Consider the following 17,965-nt stretch of genomic DNA (forward strand, 5'->3'; position numbering starts at 1 on the left):
TGCCACACAGGCTGCACCATCTTCCACGGCAACCTTCAGTCCTTCTGGCTTCCTGGGTAGGAACAGAATAGAAATGGGTTCTACGAGTCTGTCTCATCTCAGCTGGGGACACAGAAGACACATGAGATTAAGTGTCAGACTTGCTAAGGAACGATGTGAGCTCAGGGCAAAAGGACATATACCTCAAAGGGTGCTGAGGATGCTGGGAAGAGGCAGAGAATAAACATGGTCTTGTTGCCAGCAGATGAACAGCCAAGGCCACTGGTCAAGACTCGCCTGCGGGGCACCTGTCCTTATCCTCTTTGGTTCTTACCCTGGAGTTAGTAATCATCCGCAAGGAAATAGGATGCCCCTCAATATTTAACCCAAGCCTCTAAAAAAAGCATTCAAAGCCAATATGTGTCCTAGCTCCCAGAATACATCCCATCCTACACATACTCACTGTATTCACTGCATGGGAGAGATTCTGTATTTTCAGACTTCAAATGAATTAGTGAGAGCCCTTAATTTCCCCCACAAGGAGGCAGCATGGTGTGAGAGAAAGTAACCGTGACTGATTAAACTCTATTTACACCTGTGTCTGACACTAAACTGTATCACAGTGGCCAGTGAGACAGTGAAGGAATTTCAGGCTTCCTTAGAGAGATGAGCAAAACTAAAGCTGGGGTTACTTTCAAGTGAATGAAATGCATAGAAAATTTTGCACTACCTGAAAGTTTACAGGACTTCAGATCTACATTCTCTCCCTACAATGAGCCACACAGCCTTCGACTTCCAGAATTATCAGGGACTATAAATCTAATGAATTAGAGTGCAAAATCTTGGGAAGAAGATAAAATCATGGGTCCTATTCCAGAATGGCTTAATAAAACACACATACACACACACGCACACACACAAAACTCTCCAAACTCTCTGAGATGTTCACTCAGTTTTCATATGCTTCAAATGGGGGGAGAAAAATTCTTCTAATGTCAACCTCTGAGGGCTGTTGTGAGGCTCGGTAAGTAAAAGAAATGCTAGCGCATTTCCACTATTAAAAGCTAAAACCCCTTTTGAATACAGGGCACCATTAATAGTTAATACTATTATGCTAATGAGGAGATCTGGTTCAGAAGCAGGCACTGATTTGAAGCGATGAAGATTAAGAAGTCACAGAAAACATCAGCTTGTGTCTATTGCCACTGCTGCCTTGGAAAAATTACTACTGAAATAATGGTACTTTTCTAGGATCAATAAAATCTAACTCAACTTCTGTGGTAAACATTCAAAGACCCCAGCATCACTTGATTTTTGTCCTTACCTGGGCTCAAAGACAGCTTTGGGCAGATGGTTTTATTTTCTGACTTTGTTCCTAAAAGTCCCCACCCCATCTCACCCCACTGCACGTGTGTGTGTGTGTGTACATGTGTGTGTGTTTGCATGTGTGTATACCTGGGCCATGTTCACATTTGGGAAGAGAGTGTGCTCATCTTATGTCTTCTCAGTATAAAGAAGCTAGATGCTTCGAATTCCATTAAGAAGCATTGCTTTAAAAGCCAATTTGGCAAAATAAATCAAAACATCTCACAAGGTATCAAAGCGTCCTCTTCAGCAATGGTTCTTAACATCAGGCTCAGGGACCACCTTGAGAATCTGCGAGAAACCATGAACTTTTCCACATAAAACACACACTTAAATACACATAGAACATTTGTTATCCATCATTTCAGGCTCACACACTCTTTGGAGAAAGGAACAGGACCTTTGGCCCATGAGCACCGTCGTGAAGGTTAACCTTGTCATAAGTCCTCCGATTCTAAGAGGTGAATGTAACCAGATAGTAATTCTACACTGAAAGAAGAGATACAAATTTTTCTAGGAGAATGATCGATTCCATGAGAAACTTTTCAACACCTTTTGTAAAAACTGAAAGCCAGTTCTCACCTCTGGCAATATGATGAGGGTGAATGTCAGGATAAAGAGAACCATGTTTACTCCATACATCCATCTCAGGAAGAGGAAGTAGGAGGCCACTGACGAGCCGAACTGGCCTATGACAAAGAAAACAAAAGGGTTGAAAGGGAGATCAAAGCAAGACAGAACAAAAACTCAATATTGGTGACCCTCCAAGATAAATGTGCTAATTAGGATGCATGAGTCCTCTTCACATTTACATGCTCTAGCGTTATTCTTTCTTTGTTCAGGAACAGGACACGTTAACCGCAATGGACATGCTCCTTGGCAGGGAGCATGGAAAATGCACCTGTGGAGACTGTGACTTACCCCTCCGGAGTGTATCCTGGGAAGAGCTACCTTTTGCTTGGCAGCTAATGACTGCCATCAGCAGAACCGATGTTCTTTGATGAGTTAACACAGGTAAATGAACAAATACAGGCAAAGTGCTAGCTATGGTCTCTGGCCAGAAGTTAACTACCATTATGATTATTATTGCAGTTGTCTCTCTTTCTCTCAAGCAAACAATGTCCTTTTCAAATACCTTTCCCACATCCCTTATCAATGGTTTTCCACCTGGTCATCCAGTGTTGTTTTCCCTCAATTCTGGCATTTTCAGGGACAGTGGAGAAGCTGAAATCAATTCATTCTCTCACTCCAAACATCTTTACCAAGGATCTTCTGCCAGAAATTACCTTTGAGCCAAAGCACAATGTCACAGTTGGGCTGGCTGTTCTTATAGAACATACATCCCAATGAGGTGTGAAAACAAGCATGCAAGATATACCAGTAAACTTCAACTTATTCTTGGAAAATGGACTTAAAAGATGAATTCAATACAATGTAAAAATATTTAGCATCCATGCATAGTTTTTTCATAATGGGCCTTTTCCATGAACTGTTTCTTGAAAACAAATTATGATGTGTGTGTGTAGATATGTATATGTGTGTTTCTGTACTAATAACTAGAAGAGTCTGATAAGGGGAAAGTAAAGTATTGATAGGGTTTGCTTTTGATAGGTTTGTTGAGGAGGGTATATCATAGAAGATGAAACCCAAAGAGAAATCTGAAGTTTGAGGATGAGGCATCAACACTCATAGTTGGGGAAGGCAGCTCAACCAGAGCAAAGGGGAGGAACAAAGATTGTGGGGCAGATGTTGTGGTATGGAGGGGGGAGGGGAATTTAAGCACTATATGGGACACCCATGTCCCAAATCTTAGTGTTTGGGATTGAGTCCTGCCTCTGTGTTGTTGTTGGTGTTGTTGTTTTTGACAGGCAGTTAGAGAGTGAGAGAGAGAGAGAGAAAGGTCTTCCTTTACCGTTGGTTCACCCTCCAATGGCCTCTGCGGCCGGCACGCTGTGCCAATCTGAAACCAGGAGCCAGGTGCTTCTCCTGGTCTCCCATGTGGGTGCAGGGCCCAAGCACTTGGGCCATCCTCCACTGCCTTCCAGGGCCACAGCAGAGAGCTGGACTGGAAGAGTAGCAACTGGGACAGAATCCAGCACCCCAACTGGGACTAGAACCCAGAGTGCCGGCACCCCGGGCGGAGGATTAGCCTAGTGAGCCGCAGCGCTGGCCCTGCCTCTGCTTTTGATCAAACTTCCTGCTAATGTGTACCCTAGGAGGCAACAGACGATGGTTCAAGTATTTGGGTCCGTACCACCCTTCTGGGAGATCTTGATGGAGTTCCTGGCTTCTGGCTTCAGTCTGGCCCAGCCCTGATTATCGTGAGCATTTGGGAAATGAACCAGCGGATGGAGAATTAATTGATTTTTCATTCTATCTATCTATCTCTATCTATATCACTGTTCTGTTGGTCTGCCTTTCATATAAATATGGAAAGAAAGAAAAAACAAAGATTCTGGAGAGTTAAGATTTTGGGGCTGTTGAAGAACAAAACTAAGGCTGGGTGATTGGAATGCCATGAATGCCAGGTGAACATGAACAGAGAGGCCAGACCACATTGTGTAGGGCCTCTTACAGCAAGGTAAAAAAGAGAGGACTTTATTCAAAATGGGATGAGAAGTCATCGGCAAATGTTAAGCACCAGCACTGGAGGCAGAAAGGAATGAACATGGCTTTAGGAAAAAAAAAAAAAAAGAAAGACTTCAGGCTGGTGCCGTGGCTCACTTGGTTAATCCTCCGCCTGCGGCGCCAGCATCCCATATGGGCGCTGGGTTCTAGTCCCAGCTGCTCCTCTTCCAGTCCAGCTCTCTGATGTGGCCCGGGAAGGCAGTGGAGGATAGCCTAAGTGCTTGGGTCCCTGCACCCACGTGGGAGACCAGGAAGAAGTACCTGGCTCCTGGCTTCAGATTGACACAGCACCGGCCATAGCAGCCATTTGGGGAGTGAACCAATGGAGGAAGGAAGACCTTTCTCTCTGTCTCTCTCTCTCACTGTCTATAGCTCTACCTGTCAAAAAATAATAAAAATAAATAAATTTAAAAAAAAAGACTTCAGCTTTGGGGAATTAATTGGGAGGTGGTAGGCAAAAATGTTCTGCTCATTTCCACCTGCCCCAAACTGTGAGAAGTGATCGGTGCAATTCTTAATGACTGAAAAACAAGTGAAAACATCCTTTTTTTAGTAAAGAATGAAAGCGTAAAGAGAAGGCAAAGAAGAAGAAGGGGAGGAAGAGGAAGAAGACAGGACAGTGGAAGGAAGAGACAGGAGGTCTAAGTGTCAGATTGAGATTTCACAGAATTACAAAAGCCAAAATTCTTTGATGATCACTTAAGACTCAGTATCATGTTGGAAGTTTTCTCAGTCTTCCCAATTATAATTTGCAGTTACTCAGGAAAAAATAAATGAACAGTCTCTTCCACCTGCCTCGTTTAGCCAAAGGCCTCTAGTGGCAGCAGCTGTCTTGAGCACTCAGGCTTTGAAACATTACGAGCAGGGAGACAATGTTATTGGAGAAGGGAGGTTCAGGTGGTGAGAATTGCAGCCTCTACTTCCGAAGACGAGGTCAACTTCCCACGGGAATAATGCCTCTACTTCCGGAGGTTAGTCTATTCTTTATGTGCCATTTTACTCATCCCTATAACACAAGGTAGTTTATTTTAGGAACATAAAAGGAAGTTAATGTCTAAATAGATATTTTGGAAGAAATTAATGATTTTTGAAATCTGAGTATTTGTTTCTCTTTAAGCAGAAAAGAGAAACTTGAGTTCATTTCTAGGGGTATAGTTTTATAAGTTCTGTAAAGGAACACAGATCTGTATAAGATGTCTAAGAGTGGGTGATGCCCCCATTTCTGTGCCCAGGTGCAATGGTTTGTCTGCGGAAATTCTAAAGCAGATCCTCGCCTCCCAGGACATCTGATCAGCTACCTGGCTCCCGGTGATTTCATATCGTTTCATGGCTGTTATCTGTGTTCTCTGGTAACGACTGCCCAAGGACAACTCGGCCAGGCTCACTCATCATGTTTTATTGAAAGCAGTATACTCCCAACCTCTTAGTCACCACAGTTACATATTTACTAGAAGAGAACTTCCTTCTCTGGGTGTCTGGACTACGTTTTCCAAGCACAGGACACTGACCCAACCCTCTCCCCCTCCCTCCCTCTCTCCTTTCCTTCCTACTTTCCTTTGTACAGTGTTAGTCTTCTAATGGCCACTATAGCACATCTTCTCCCAGCACCCATACACATCCCTTAACAAATAAATTTCTTAAGCTGTGTACAGGGTAAAAATGTACCTAACTGCAAAAGAGAGAGAATCGAATTAAGAGGCTTTAGAAAGTATCTCCTCTTCCCAACACACACATTCCCATTTTGCTTTGAAACACACATTACAGTCTAAACCTTCCAAACTCCAATTTTCTGACTTGAAAGTGGCTTCACAACTCTTTTATTTGGAGGTAGATTCTTTACAGAACCCTAAGTATAAATAAAATAAATTTCAGGAAATCAAATTTCATTAAGATTAACATGATTTTAGGAAAGACCCAGTCACAGGCTGAAGAGACCAAAGAATCCAAAAAACAGTGTTCCTTACGCAGCAGACCTACAAGTGGCAGAGGGCAAAGCCAATGACAAGCGAAGACACTGAAAGTGAAAAAATGAATCAACTTGTTTACATCAGTCCCCACAGGACCTTTCCCTGTCTCAACACAAAGATGAAAGGGAAGAAACCTTCCCTCTTTACCCCCATTTATTCTGGTGATTCTATCCTGCTGGAGGTGGTTGACTAAAATTGGTATTCACTAACAAATCACAAAACCTTAGCATAGTGTGGCAGAAGGAGCATTAATGATAAAAAGGAATTATCCTATACTTAGTCTCTGAGATAACAGTGATTGATTCTCATAAGAAACAAAAGTGGTAGTAATAATAATAATAACAATAATAATAGCGAATCTTTATGGCAAATTCTGTGTATTGAAAACTTACTAGTGTCAATGAGACCTGGAAGAGTTTATTTACTAATACCACTGTATGGATCAGGAAACAATAGCTTAAATACAGCAGTTCACAGACACAATACTTGGTTAATAATAATTAACATTTACTGAATCCTTGTTTCAGACACTTATTTGATCTATGGGTATTAACTAATTTAATCATGATCAAATTCCCAAGAGTTAAAACTACTATACTCCATTGTATAGAAACTTGGGCTTACAGGTTAACTAGTTAGTAAATTATGGAGCCAGGATTACAGAGGCAGTTACAACAATAGTAAATGGTGGAGACAAATAGACTCGATCTGTAAGTGTTTGGCTCCAAATCTAGGTCTTTCTTCACCATGATGCTATAGAGTCCCTCAATTAGAACCATAAAATTAAGTTTTTTAGGACTATGATGTATTCAATAACTGGGCAATTAAAGTGTACATCTGAAAAAAAATCTATATATAACATCCACCAGCTAAGGCCAACAAAATCTATAAACTGTAAGGTGCTCAAAAATGATCAGTTTGTTTTTTCCATTAGTCTATCATAAATTTTTCTTCCATAGTAAATAATAAATGTATTAAAACAAAGTGTTAACATGAGACCTTGAGTTTATTAATATTATATTTCCTGAATTTTCTTGCATTCCCTTAAATTGTTAACATTTTGCTTCTCCTCTGGTTATTATTATTAAAGAAAAATAATTTGTAGTATGTCATCATATGTAATTTTCTCCCAGAGAGATGGGTAATAAGACAAACAGATAAGTATGAGTATTTCTGAATGGGAATAGACCAATCAAATGACCTGCTAACTGAATCCAATATAAATATCTTTATGTTAATCTAGTATACGAAGCACAGTTTGTTTGTTTTTTCAAACAAGTATGGGGTAGGGAATTAAATGACAAATTTGATTTGTATTTTCAGGTGTTCTTATGCCAGGAAAGAAATAGGAAGTTTATTCTGAAGCTATTTCCAGTCTGAAGAATAGGTCTACCAGGTCGATCACATCATAATTTTGATGCTGTAATCTTCTGTTAGGAAAAAAAAATCAGCTTTACTTCTGAGAAAGACTTGTGATCTCTAGCTTGACACGTATTCAATGATCTCATCTAAAGTCTCAGTAGTAATGTTGGCATCACAGTCAGTACATAATATTTTTTCTGGGCATACAAGTATGCAGCTTCTACAGAGAAATATGCAAGGCAATGTGGTTAATAAGGTGCATCCATGAGTGTAACCATGGGTGTTAGATATGACTCCTTGATTAGGCTGGCATGACAGTAAAACCCCATGGTGTTCCAATGTGATACAGAATTTCATAGCATCATTTGTGGCAGAAATTATCACATTTTTTTATTTTTATTTTTTAAAAATTTTTTTGACAGGCAGAGTTAGACAGTGAGAGAGAGAGAGAGAGACAGAGAGAAAGGTCTTCCTTCTGCTGGTTCACCACTCAAATGGCTGCTACAGCCGGTGTTCTGTGCCAACCCGAAGCCAGGACATTTTTAAGTCAAAAAAGAATAAAAGGAGGAATTCATGAGGTAAGTCCTCAGTTTACACTAATAAATGGGTCCAGGCCTTACTGGAATCAGAATGGAAACTATGGGCTTTAGACTCTGACTTGAGTCCCACTCTTTGTTTTTTTTTTCTTCTATTTTACCATTTTCACCACTGAGGAAGAATTTTGGTAACATATTTTTGTGTGTTTTGGCTTTTTTAAAAATATGACTTCTGGAACCGGTGCCACGGCTCAGTAGGCTAATCCTCCACCTGCTGCGCTGGCACACCGGGTTCTAGTCCTGGTCAGGGCGCCGGATTCTGTCCCGGTTGCCCCTCTTCCAGGCCAGCTCTCTGCTATGGCCAGGGAGTACAGTGGAGGATGGCCCAAGTGCTTGGGCCCTGCACCCCATGGGAGACCAGGATAAGTACCTGGTTCCTGCCATCGGATCAGCACGGTGCGCCGGCCACAGCGCACCGGCCTTGGCGGCCATTGGAGGGTGAACCAACGGCAAAGGAAGACCTTTCTCTATGTCTCTCTCTCTCACTGTCCACTCTGCCTGTCAAAAAGAAAAAAAAAAATGACTTCTGAAATTATACCAAACAAGCAGCCATATACTCTAGCAAATTCTAAGACAAGCCATGGTTTTTACACGATTGTCTAAATTTCTAAAACATATAATAAATACAGTAACATCAAGATAATGTATGTTACTTCTGGTTCTCAGATACTTTGTAGAAGGAGAATATCAGCACTTAGACACCACGAATTCATATTCTAGCTTCACCCAATTTATTTTATAATTATTTTATCTCTAAACTTCTATGATTATTGTATTAGATACAGACAAGATGCTGAATATAATTACATTACATTACATGCAAAGATACTCTTTGAATTGTATACTTAATAAGGCAGACTTATGGTTTCCAGATGAAACAAAAACAGATTTTCTTCTCTGTGCTAAATCCAAATTAAAAGTTAACAGAAAAAAAGAACCAAGGTTTTTAGAACCTTGCTGGACAACATTAGAGCTAAGATTTTTTTTTTTTTTTGAATTTTTGTCTTGTAATTCATTGGTTTTTTTTTTTTTTTCCCCAGAAACCTTTTTATTTAGGGTATACAAACTTCATATATTTCATAAATACAACTTTAGAAATATGTCATTCTTTTTTTTTTTTTTTTTGACAGGCAGAGTGGACAGTGAGAGAGAGAGACAGAGAGAAAGGTCTTCCTTTGCCGTTGGTTCACCCTCCAATGGCCGCCAAGGCTGGCACGCTGCAGCTGCCGCACTGTGCTGATCCTATGGCAGGAGCCAGGTACTTATCCTGGTCTCCCATGGGGTGCAGGGTCCAAGCACTTGGGCCATCCTCCACTGCACTCCCGGGCCACAGCAGAGAGCTGGCCTGGAAGAGGGGCAACCAGGACAGAATCCGGCACCCTGACGGGGACTAGAACCCTGTGTGCTGGCGCTGCAAGGCGGCGCTGGCCAGAAATATGTCATTCTTCACACTGTACCCGCCCTCCCATCCACACTCCCACCCCTTTTCTTCTTCCCTCTCCTATTCCCATTCTTATTTTTTTTTTTTTACCAAAGTCTAGTTCCAATTAACTGTATACATATATGACTAACTCTATACTAAGCAAGGAGTTCAACAAATTGTATTAAAAAAGTTGGGACAAGAGCTGTTCAAAGCCATTGCATTTCAAAGTGTTAATTTCACATCTATAGATTACCTTTTAGGTGCTCTATAAGTTATCATAGATCAGGGAGAACATCTGGTATTTGTCCTTTTGAGACTGGCTTATTTCACTAAATATGATGTTTTCCAGCATCATCTATTTTGTTGCAAACGACAGAATTTCATTTTTCTTACTGCTGTGTAGTATTTCATGTTGTACATAGCCCATAATTTCTTTATCCAGTCTTAAGTTGACAGGCATTTGGGTTGATTCTATATCTTAGCTATTGTGAATTGAGCTGCAATAAACATGGGAGTAGAGATAACTCTTTCAAAATGCTGATTTCATTTCCATTGGGTAAATTCCCAAGGGTCATATGGAAGGTTTATATTCAGATTTCTGAGGCATCTCCATACTATCTTCTACAGTGGCTATACCAGTTGACATTCCTACCAACAGTGAATTAGGGTACCTTTTTCCCCACATCCTCGCCAGCATTTGTTGTTTGTTGATTCTGTATGAAAGCCATTCTAACAGAGGTGAGGTGAAATCTCATTGTGGTTTTGATTTGCATTTCTCTGATGGTTAGTGATCCTGAGCATTTTTTCATGAGTCTGTTGGCCATTTGGATTTCTTCTTTGGAAAAATGCCTTTTTAGGTCCTTTGCCCATTTCTTAACTGAGTTGTTTGTTTTGTTGTTGTTTTCTTGATTTCTTTATATATTCTGGTTATTAATCCATTATTAGTTGCATAGTTTCTAAATAATTTCTCCCATTCTGTTGGTTGCCTCTTCACTTTGCTGAGTGTTTTCTTTGCAGTGCAGAATCTTCTCAATTTGATGCAATCCTATTTGTCAATATTGGCTTTGATTGCCTGTGCCTATGGGATCTTTTCTAAGAACTCCTTGCCTATGCCAGTGTCTTACAGGGTTTCCAAAATGTTCTCTAATAATTTGATAGTTTTGGTTACAGACTTAGGTCTTTAATCCATTTTGAGTGGATTTTTGTATAAGGTGTAAGGTAGGGGTCTTGCTTCATACTTCTGCATTTGGAGATCCAGTTTTCCCAGAACCATTTTTTGAAGATTCTCCTTGCTCCAGGGATTGATTTTAGCTCTTTCGTCAAAGATAAGTTGGCTGTAGATGTGTGGGTTAATTTATGGCATTTCTGTTCTGTTCCACTGGTGTATCCATCTGTTGTTGGATCAGTATCAGGCTGTTTTGATTATAACTGGCCTGTAGTGTGTCATGCAATCTCGTATTGTGATGTTTCTAGATTTGTTTCTGTTGTATAAGATTCCTTAGCTATTCAAGGTCTCCTGTCTTTCCATATGAATTTCAGCATCATTTTTCTTATATCTGAGAAGAATGTCCTTGATATTTTTTTGGTATCATGTTGGATCTGTAAATAGCTTTTGGTAGTATGGACATTTTGATGATGTTGATTCTTCCAATCCATTAACATGAAAGATTTGTCCCATTTTTGTGTGTTGTATTCTATTTCTTTCTTTAATGGTTTGTAATTTTCATTGTAGAGGTCTTTGACATCTTTGGTTAAATTTATTCTAAGGTATTGATTATTTTGGGATTGATCTTAGAAGTTCTTTCTCAGCCATGGCATTGTCTCTGTATTCAAAGGTTCTGGAGAGTTTTGTGTGTTGATTTTATATCCTGCCACTTTACCAAACTCTTCTATGTGTTCCAATAGTCTCTTAGTGGAGTCTTTTGGATCCATTATATGAATCATGTCATCTGCAAATTGGGATAGTTTGACTTACTCCTTCCCAATTTGTATTCCTTTGATTTCTTTTTCTTGATTAATGACTCTGGCTAAAACTTACAGGACTATATTGAATAGCAATAGTGAGAGTGGGCATCCTTGTCTGGTTCTGGATCTCAGTGGGAATGCTTCCAACTTTTCCCCATTCATTAGGTTAAGACCCACTCTTGATTCTGCTAAATACTGGACAGTGCATTGTGTAAATTCAGTAAATTTGTTAAATGATTGTTGATAAAATTGTTGTTCCCTTAAAGCCACATTAAAAAGCTGTTCAATAGAGGGCATTTAGCCTAGAGTTTAACATGCTAATTAAAATGATTGTATCCCAAATCAGAGTAGTTGGGTTCAATTCCTGGTACCAGCACCTGACTCCAGCTTGCAGCTCAAGCAGACTCTCAGATAAAGCAGTGGGTTCCTACCATTTACATTGGAGACCTGGAATGAGCTCTGGGCTCCCAGGTCCTCACTTTGGCCTCTGCCCTACCATCACAGGTATTTGGGGAATGAACCAGTAGATAACAGCTCTCTTCCTCTCTATCTTCACCTCTTACATAAATTAACAAGAATATATTTAAAATAAATTTTAAAATATCTTTCCCTACTTATTTAGAGATTGAAAGACAGTGAGGACAAAGATGATTAGAAAGATTATTGGATATGGAGTAACCACTTACAATTCATAATCGTTTTCACTATTTGTTTTTATTTATGATCATTCCTACCTGACCATGTCCTTCTTAACACATTTATATGTAAGTTCAATGAGGGAAAAGTCTTTGTCTTTGTCAATAGTCATAGTGCCTAGAAAAAGACCTTGAGCATGAATGACAGGAACTCAGTAAGAATTTGCTTATTTATTAATCAATAATGAAAGCTCATTCTATTTAAATGAGATATATTTTTGATGATTCTGACATTTATTAGAAATTAATATTTCTGAAGTTTTCATAAGATTAAATAGTTGTTTCCTTAAAAGTAATTCTATTAGTTTTATAATTATATATGTTTTTCATAAATAGGGTACATGCATACTTATATTTAACCAACTTTATTCTGAAAAGAATTTGAGAAGGCCTCTCAGTATATATATATTTTCCATGTAAATATTTCAGTAATTTATCACTCAAAAATATAAAGAATTTCACATGCCTACATATACATCTAGAATAGATTGTAACTTACATAGTATAGAATGTTGTGCTGAAAATGACTTTCTATAGTAACTATTTGAATGACTGGATTTCACAGAAATCCAAGATTTTATTGAAACAGAGGGCAAGAGTTGTGAAGGAATTGCTCTAACTATAGAGCAATATAACTATATTCCTACTAGGGGGGAAAGGTCTCAACCTCTAGAAAATTTATTCCACATCTCATTTATTCCCATTTTCCATTCAGTTCAGCTGAAAGACTGTTGTAAACACATGCTTTCCCTGTGTTTGGTGTACAAGATGGCTAGTTCCACCCAATGGCTCTAAAAATGTATTCTTACACAGGCCTCATACTTTTTAACTTGTACAAAAGCTCAAAAGCATATAGTTACAATACTCATTAAAATTTTGGTACATTAGACATCTTAGCGAGCATTAAATATATAATTAAATAACTGGATCAAAAGTAATACATGAGGGGGCCAGCACTGTGGCATAGTAAGTTAAGCCTCCCGCAAGGGCATCCCATGTTCATGTCCCAGCTGCTCTACTTCCGATCCAGCTCTCTGCTATGCCCTGGGAAAGCAGTAGAAGATGGCCCAAGTGCTTGAGCCTCTGCACCTGCATGAGAGACCCAGAAGAAACTCCTGGCTCCTGGTTTCAGATTGGTCTAGTTCCAGTCACTGCGGCTATTTGGGGACTTAACCAGCGATTGAAAGAGCTGTGCCTCCCTCTCTCTGTATGTGACTCTACTTCTCAAATAAATAAATAAAATGTTTTTTAAAAGAAAAGTAACACATGATAAAATGGGAAATAATTCCCTGATTAGAATTACTGTCAAAGAAATATATTTGCTCATTTTATCAATAACCTGATCAAATCATCCTTAGGAAATACAACAAAATACATTTCAAAATAAAAATATTTGCAAAGTCTCCCTCAAAGTGAAAAAAATAGCATAAACTTTGAATCCAGATAGACGTTGCCTTATAGCTCAGCTCTGCTATAATTTTGGAATAATTACATGATCACAATCATAAAAATATGAAGGCTAATGTACATATTTCAGACACATTAATAATTAAGTGGAAAGTGTGTACAGTGCCTGACTCATAGTGATAATCAGTAAATGGCTTTCGTGGAGATTGTTGATAGAAAAGAATATAAAGGTGAATTCTCTACAGCTGGGGCAAATACCATACTGTTTACAGCCCTTGTCTCTACTGTTGAGGAACACTGTTTTTCTTATTAGTTGTTGAATTCTTACTTAGTGGAGGGTTAATCTTATGATTATAAGATGAACTGAAAGTATGTCATTGTAAAAATTAAAAGAAAGATTAAGAAAGGAAGGAGGAGGTGTGTGGGAGTATGTATATAAGAAATACATGAAATTTGCTCATCTTAAAAAAAGAAAGTCAGGACAAACTGAACAAATAATATATATGAAAAAAAAAAGAAATATGAAAAGAAAGATAAACTACATTTGCTTAACTGTCCAGCTGGGCTTCTCTGAATGTACAAGTGGAAGGAAAAAGGTGAATGAAGGTGTGACTAAGTAGCTCTCAATCTGTCCTTCCCATCGTGACAGTCATGATGAGTGCTGGTCATGCATGTAACTCGCTCCTGGGTGCAATTTCTGCCAATAAAAACAATTCCATCTGCTCCTCTCCCACTTGAGGAACACAAGCATGACATTTTTCATGAATTTCTGAAGTCCCTCACGTACCTTATAACTGATCAGGAGTCAGCTCCTTCATTTCTTAAATTTGTAGACAAGGGCCCATAAGAATTAATGCCTCTCAAGGTACCACGTTTTAGCTGTGTACTTGAAACATAAGAATCCTATAATGTACACTCCTTTTGAAGTATCTAAATTCCTTCTTCTATTTCCCAGAATACTAGACATTTGGAGAATTCATCTGTAATTTTATTCAACATATATTTATTAATGCAATGGGAGATCCAAGAGTAAGTAAACAAACAAACAAAAAAAAAACACTGCTTTCACGCCTATTGAGGAAAATGAAAATGAAATGAGGCTACATTACAAAATTAAATTAAAAATTCAAAGTCTAGGTAGTGATAAATGTTAAGCAGAAAATAAAGCAAGCAAGAAAGAAAAGGATGCTACAAGGAATGTGTAGGAGGGGTGAGCTGCTGTATTTTAATTCATTACCATTTAATAATGACAGATGGAGAACTGAGTGGTAGTACAAACATGCCCACTCATGTCAGGGAAACATCTATAGGCTACGCTATCTCCATGTGGAGCCTCCCTTTTAATGATGTAACACCACATTTTACTAGGAGAAAACTGGTCTTTGAACCAGAGGGATGGATAAAAATCAGATCCTTGCCAAATCTATTAAAAACAGGAATATGGCAAGATTGTATTCAAAATTGTTTCAAATGTTATCCCTTTTTCTTCACACTTTTATTATGTTTCAAAATGATTTATTATTCTATTACAATTTTTTAAATGATTGTTTGCTTTATTTCAAGCCTAAAGTACTGCAATAAATAGGTTTTTTATTCTCTTTCCTTCATTGTATACTATGTATACTGTACAAAATGAAAGCATAATATTAATATTCTGATAGCGAGTTCTGGATGATTATTGCTATTCTACTTCAGGGGTTTGAAAATGAAGTTTGGGGGCTGGCAGTGTGGCATAGTGGATTAAGATGCCACTTGTGATACCAGCTTCCCATGTCAGAGTACCAGTTCCAGTCCTAGCCACTTAGCTTCCAATTCAGCCAGCATCTGGTTCACTCCCCAAATGGTCACAGCAGCCAAGTCCGGGCCAGGCTGAAGCCAGAAGCCAGGAGCTTGGAACTCCATCCTGGTTTCCTGCATGGGTGGCAGGAATTTGAATACGTGAGTAACCTTCCATGAGTTCCCAGGCACATCAGCAAGGAGCTGGATTGGAAGCAGATTAGCAATAGACTCAAACAGCACTCTAATGTGGGATGCCAGTGTCACAGTGGCAGCCTAACTTCCCACCCCACAATGACTGCCACACCATACTCTTTTTAAGCATTTTTAAATAATAGTGTAACATTCATGAGAGTATATATTTAAATGTCATGGTCATTTGTCAAAATAAATAATATGACTCAATGTCATTGTATACAGTATCATATATAATACTGACTTCCCTACCATGTAGGAGAGAAAGCGAGGTCAGAATGAGAATGTTGGGGTAGACATCTGACCTAGTGGTTAAGATGCCAGTTAGGATGCTCCCATCTCACATCAGGATGCCTGAGTTTGACTCCAAGGAGGCAGTGGTGATGGTTCAAATTATTGGGCTCCTGCCACTCATATGGGAGACTTGGATTGGTTCTAGCTTTAGTTTCAGCCATTAGAGGCATTTTCCCTGACCATTATGGGCATTTGTGTAGTGAATCAGAAGATGGGGTCTCACACCTTCTGTGTCTCTTCATCTCAAATCAATAAAAGAAATGTTTTTAAAGAGGCAGAGAGAGTGAATGCAAGAGAGATAGAATATTTTGGTTCACAGCAGGACATGATGTGTGGAGTCACCAGCACTGTCCATGATAAGTGCAAGTGAAGTTTCACAGTGATCAAAGGAGTCATAAAAGCTTTTGGATTTCTTTCTTTCTTGCTTGCTTTTTTTTTTTTTTTTTTTTTTTTTTTTTTTTTGTGTGTGTGGTTTTTTGGCTTTAGTCACCTCCAAGAGTCCACAAACCAAAAAAGGCCTCTGTAAGGTTTGGAGACATCTCTCTAACACAACCTTCTCCATTTAACGATGCAGTGAACACTTACTTTCAATTGCCTTGATTTTATTTTCCCATGGGACACAAGCAGCTTTGAAGTTCTCAAAATCACGAAGAAATTTTGCCCATTTCTGAAAAGGAAGCCACAGAGCACAATAAAGCTCAACTTCTTAGCCTGTCAGGATGTTTAACACCCACCCAAAACCCTAACAAAGAAGGGTCTTGGAAAGATCTATATGGCACCAAAAACCATTTTCTCGTAAAACAAGGAAAGCAGTTTCACTTGCTTCTCTATTCCCCATCACTCCCTGACCAATTTATTTCAAAAATTAAATGTATGGGAAATATGCGGACCACATGTTTATTCTATCAGATAATAAGGAAGTAAGGACTGACTAGCATAAGTGATTGTCACACAGCATGTATTTAACTAAGTCATTTCATGAAGGAATTAATGAAATATGAACAAGACACAGTTCTTGCTTCGAAAGGCTTATGATCTACTGGAGGAGATTGTATACATAGGTAATTTTGATACAGGGTAGTTAGTTCTATGACATGGGACACTTCGTTCTAGTACAGGCAGAGTTGTTAGCTAAATGGAAACGCATGATGTAAGAAATCATACACTGATTTCAGAGAAGGTCTTCCTTCCATTTTACTCCACAGTAAATTAGGTAATCCATGGTTTAGAGAGCAGACCATTAGAAAGAATGGGATGGAGCAGATAAGTCTGAATATGTGCATATTATGCTAGGACAATTTGAGAAATGGCCAGGCACATGGAGCCTAACTAATCATACAAGCAAAATCTGAAGTTCAAGATTACCAAAAAGTAGAAGGGCCCAAATGTTCACATGTAATAACTTTATATGTATAATATAATATATCAACAAAAATTATAAATATTAAATATAACCCCCACAGCAACATGGATATATCTCATGAATGTAATAGAATATCAGAGAAGCCAGAAACAAAAACATAAGTATTATATGATTCCACTATTTGAATGGTAAAAGCAGACACAATCTATCGTAAATACACACAGAGAGATGCACAAGAAAAGTAAGATACAGGAACTTTATTCACAGGACTCATTTATCTGGGAATATATTTAGCTTACAGTTGTTAACATTTATAAGGGGGGATAATACCTATGTATCTGCTTTACTCTAGAATTAAATATAACTTTATAAAAGATTTAAAATCAGTTCTTGGCACAAAGCTAGTGCTAAATAAATGTTGGTTTCTCTTCTTTCTGTGCCAAAAATTTATATTTGCATCAGTTTCTGATTTATTTTTATCTTATTTTCTACCCAATGTATAACTGATGTTCCTGGTAGAGAAAAGCTATGTGGCTCAGCAACATGGAAACATTTTGAGAGAAAAATTTAAACCAAAACTCCTTAATTTCCAGAGAATGAAAATGAAAGGGAAACAATTATTTTTTTCATTTGGAAGTGATAAAGTCACTCCAGTCTTTTGCTTCATATCGGTGCTTCTTGGATAATTTTTTATTTGACTTCTTTGAAGGACAATTTTTTTTCATTTTAAACTCTCCCCATCCCCCCATAATTTTCAATACCACAGCTAAACTATTTTGTAAAGTATGCTTACCTGTGCTTTATATATATGTATATATTTATATATATTTATATTATATATAATATATATATTATATATATTATATATATATTACATATGTAATATTATATGTTGTATAATATGTATATATGTACATATATATATATAAAGTGTCATTTTTTTTCACCCC

General features: G+C 38.3%; 1 protein-coding gene across 1 annotated transcript in view; it reads right to left on the bottom strand.

Moving 5' to 3' along the window:
• TMC1 (transmembrane channel like 1) overlaps positions 1 to 17,965 on the bottom strand; it is a 197,574-nt gene that overhangs the window by 72,857 nt on the left and 106,752 nt on the right. The window contains exons 6-7 of the mRNA XM_051858747.3: positions 16,238 to 16,319; positions 1,927 to 2,033 (exon numbers count right to left, since the gene is read on the bottom strand). Coding sequence (XP_051714707.3) covers positions 1,927 to 2,033; positions 16,238 to 16,319 — 189 coding nt within the window. The remainder of the gene's footprint in view (positions 1 to 1,926; positions 2,034 to 16,237; positions 16,320 to 17,965) is intronic.

This window comes from Oryctolagus cuniculus, chromosome 1 (assembly GCF_051225735.1).
Source record: "Oryctolagus cuniculus isolate XC-2025 breed Fujian yellow rabbit chromosome 1, ASM5122573v1, whole genome shotgun sequence".
In the NCBI taxonomy this organism is placed as follows: domain Eukaryota; kingdom Metazoa; phylum Chordata; class Mammalia; order Lagomorpha; family Leporidae; genus Oryctolagus; species Oryctolagus cuniculus.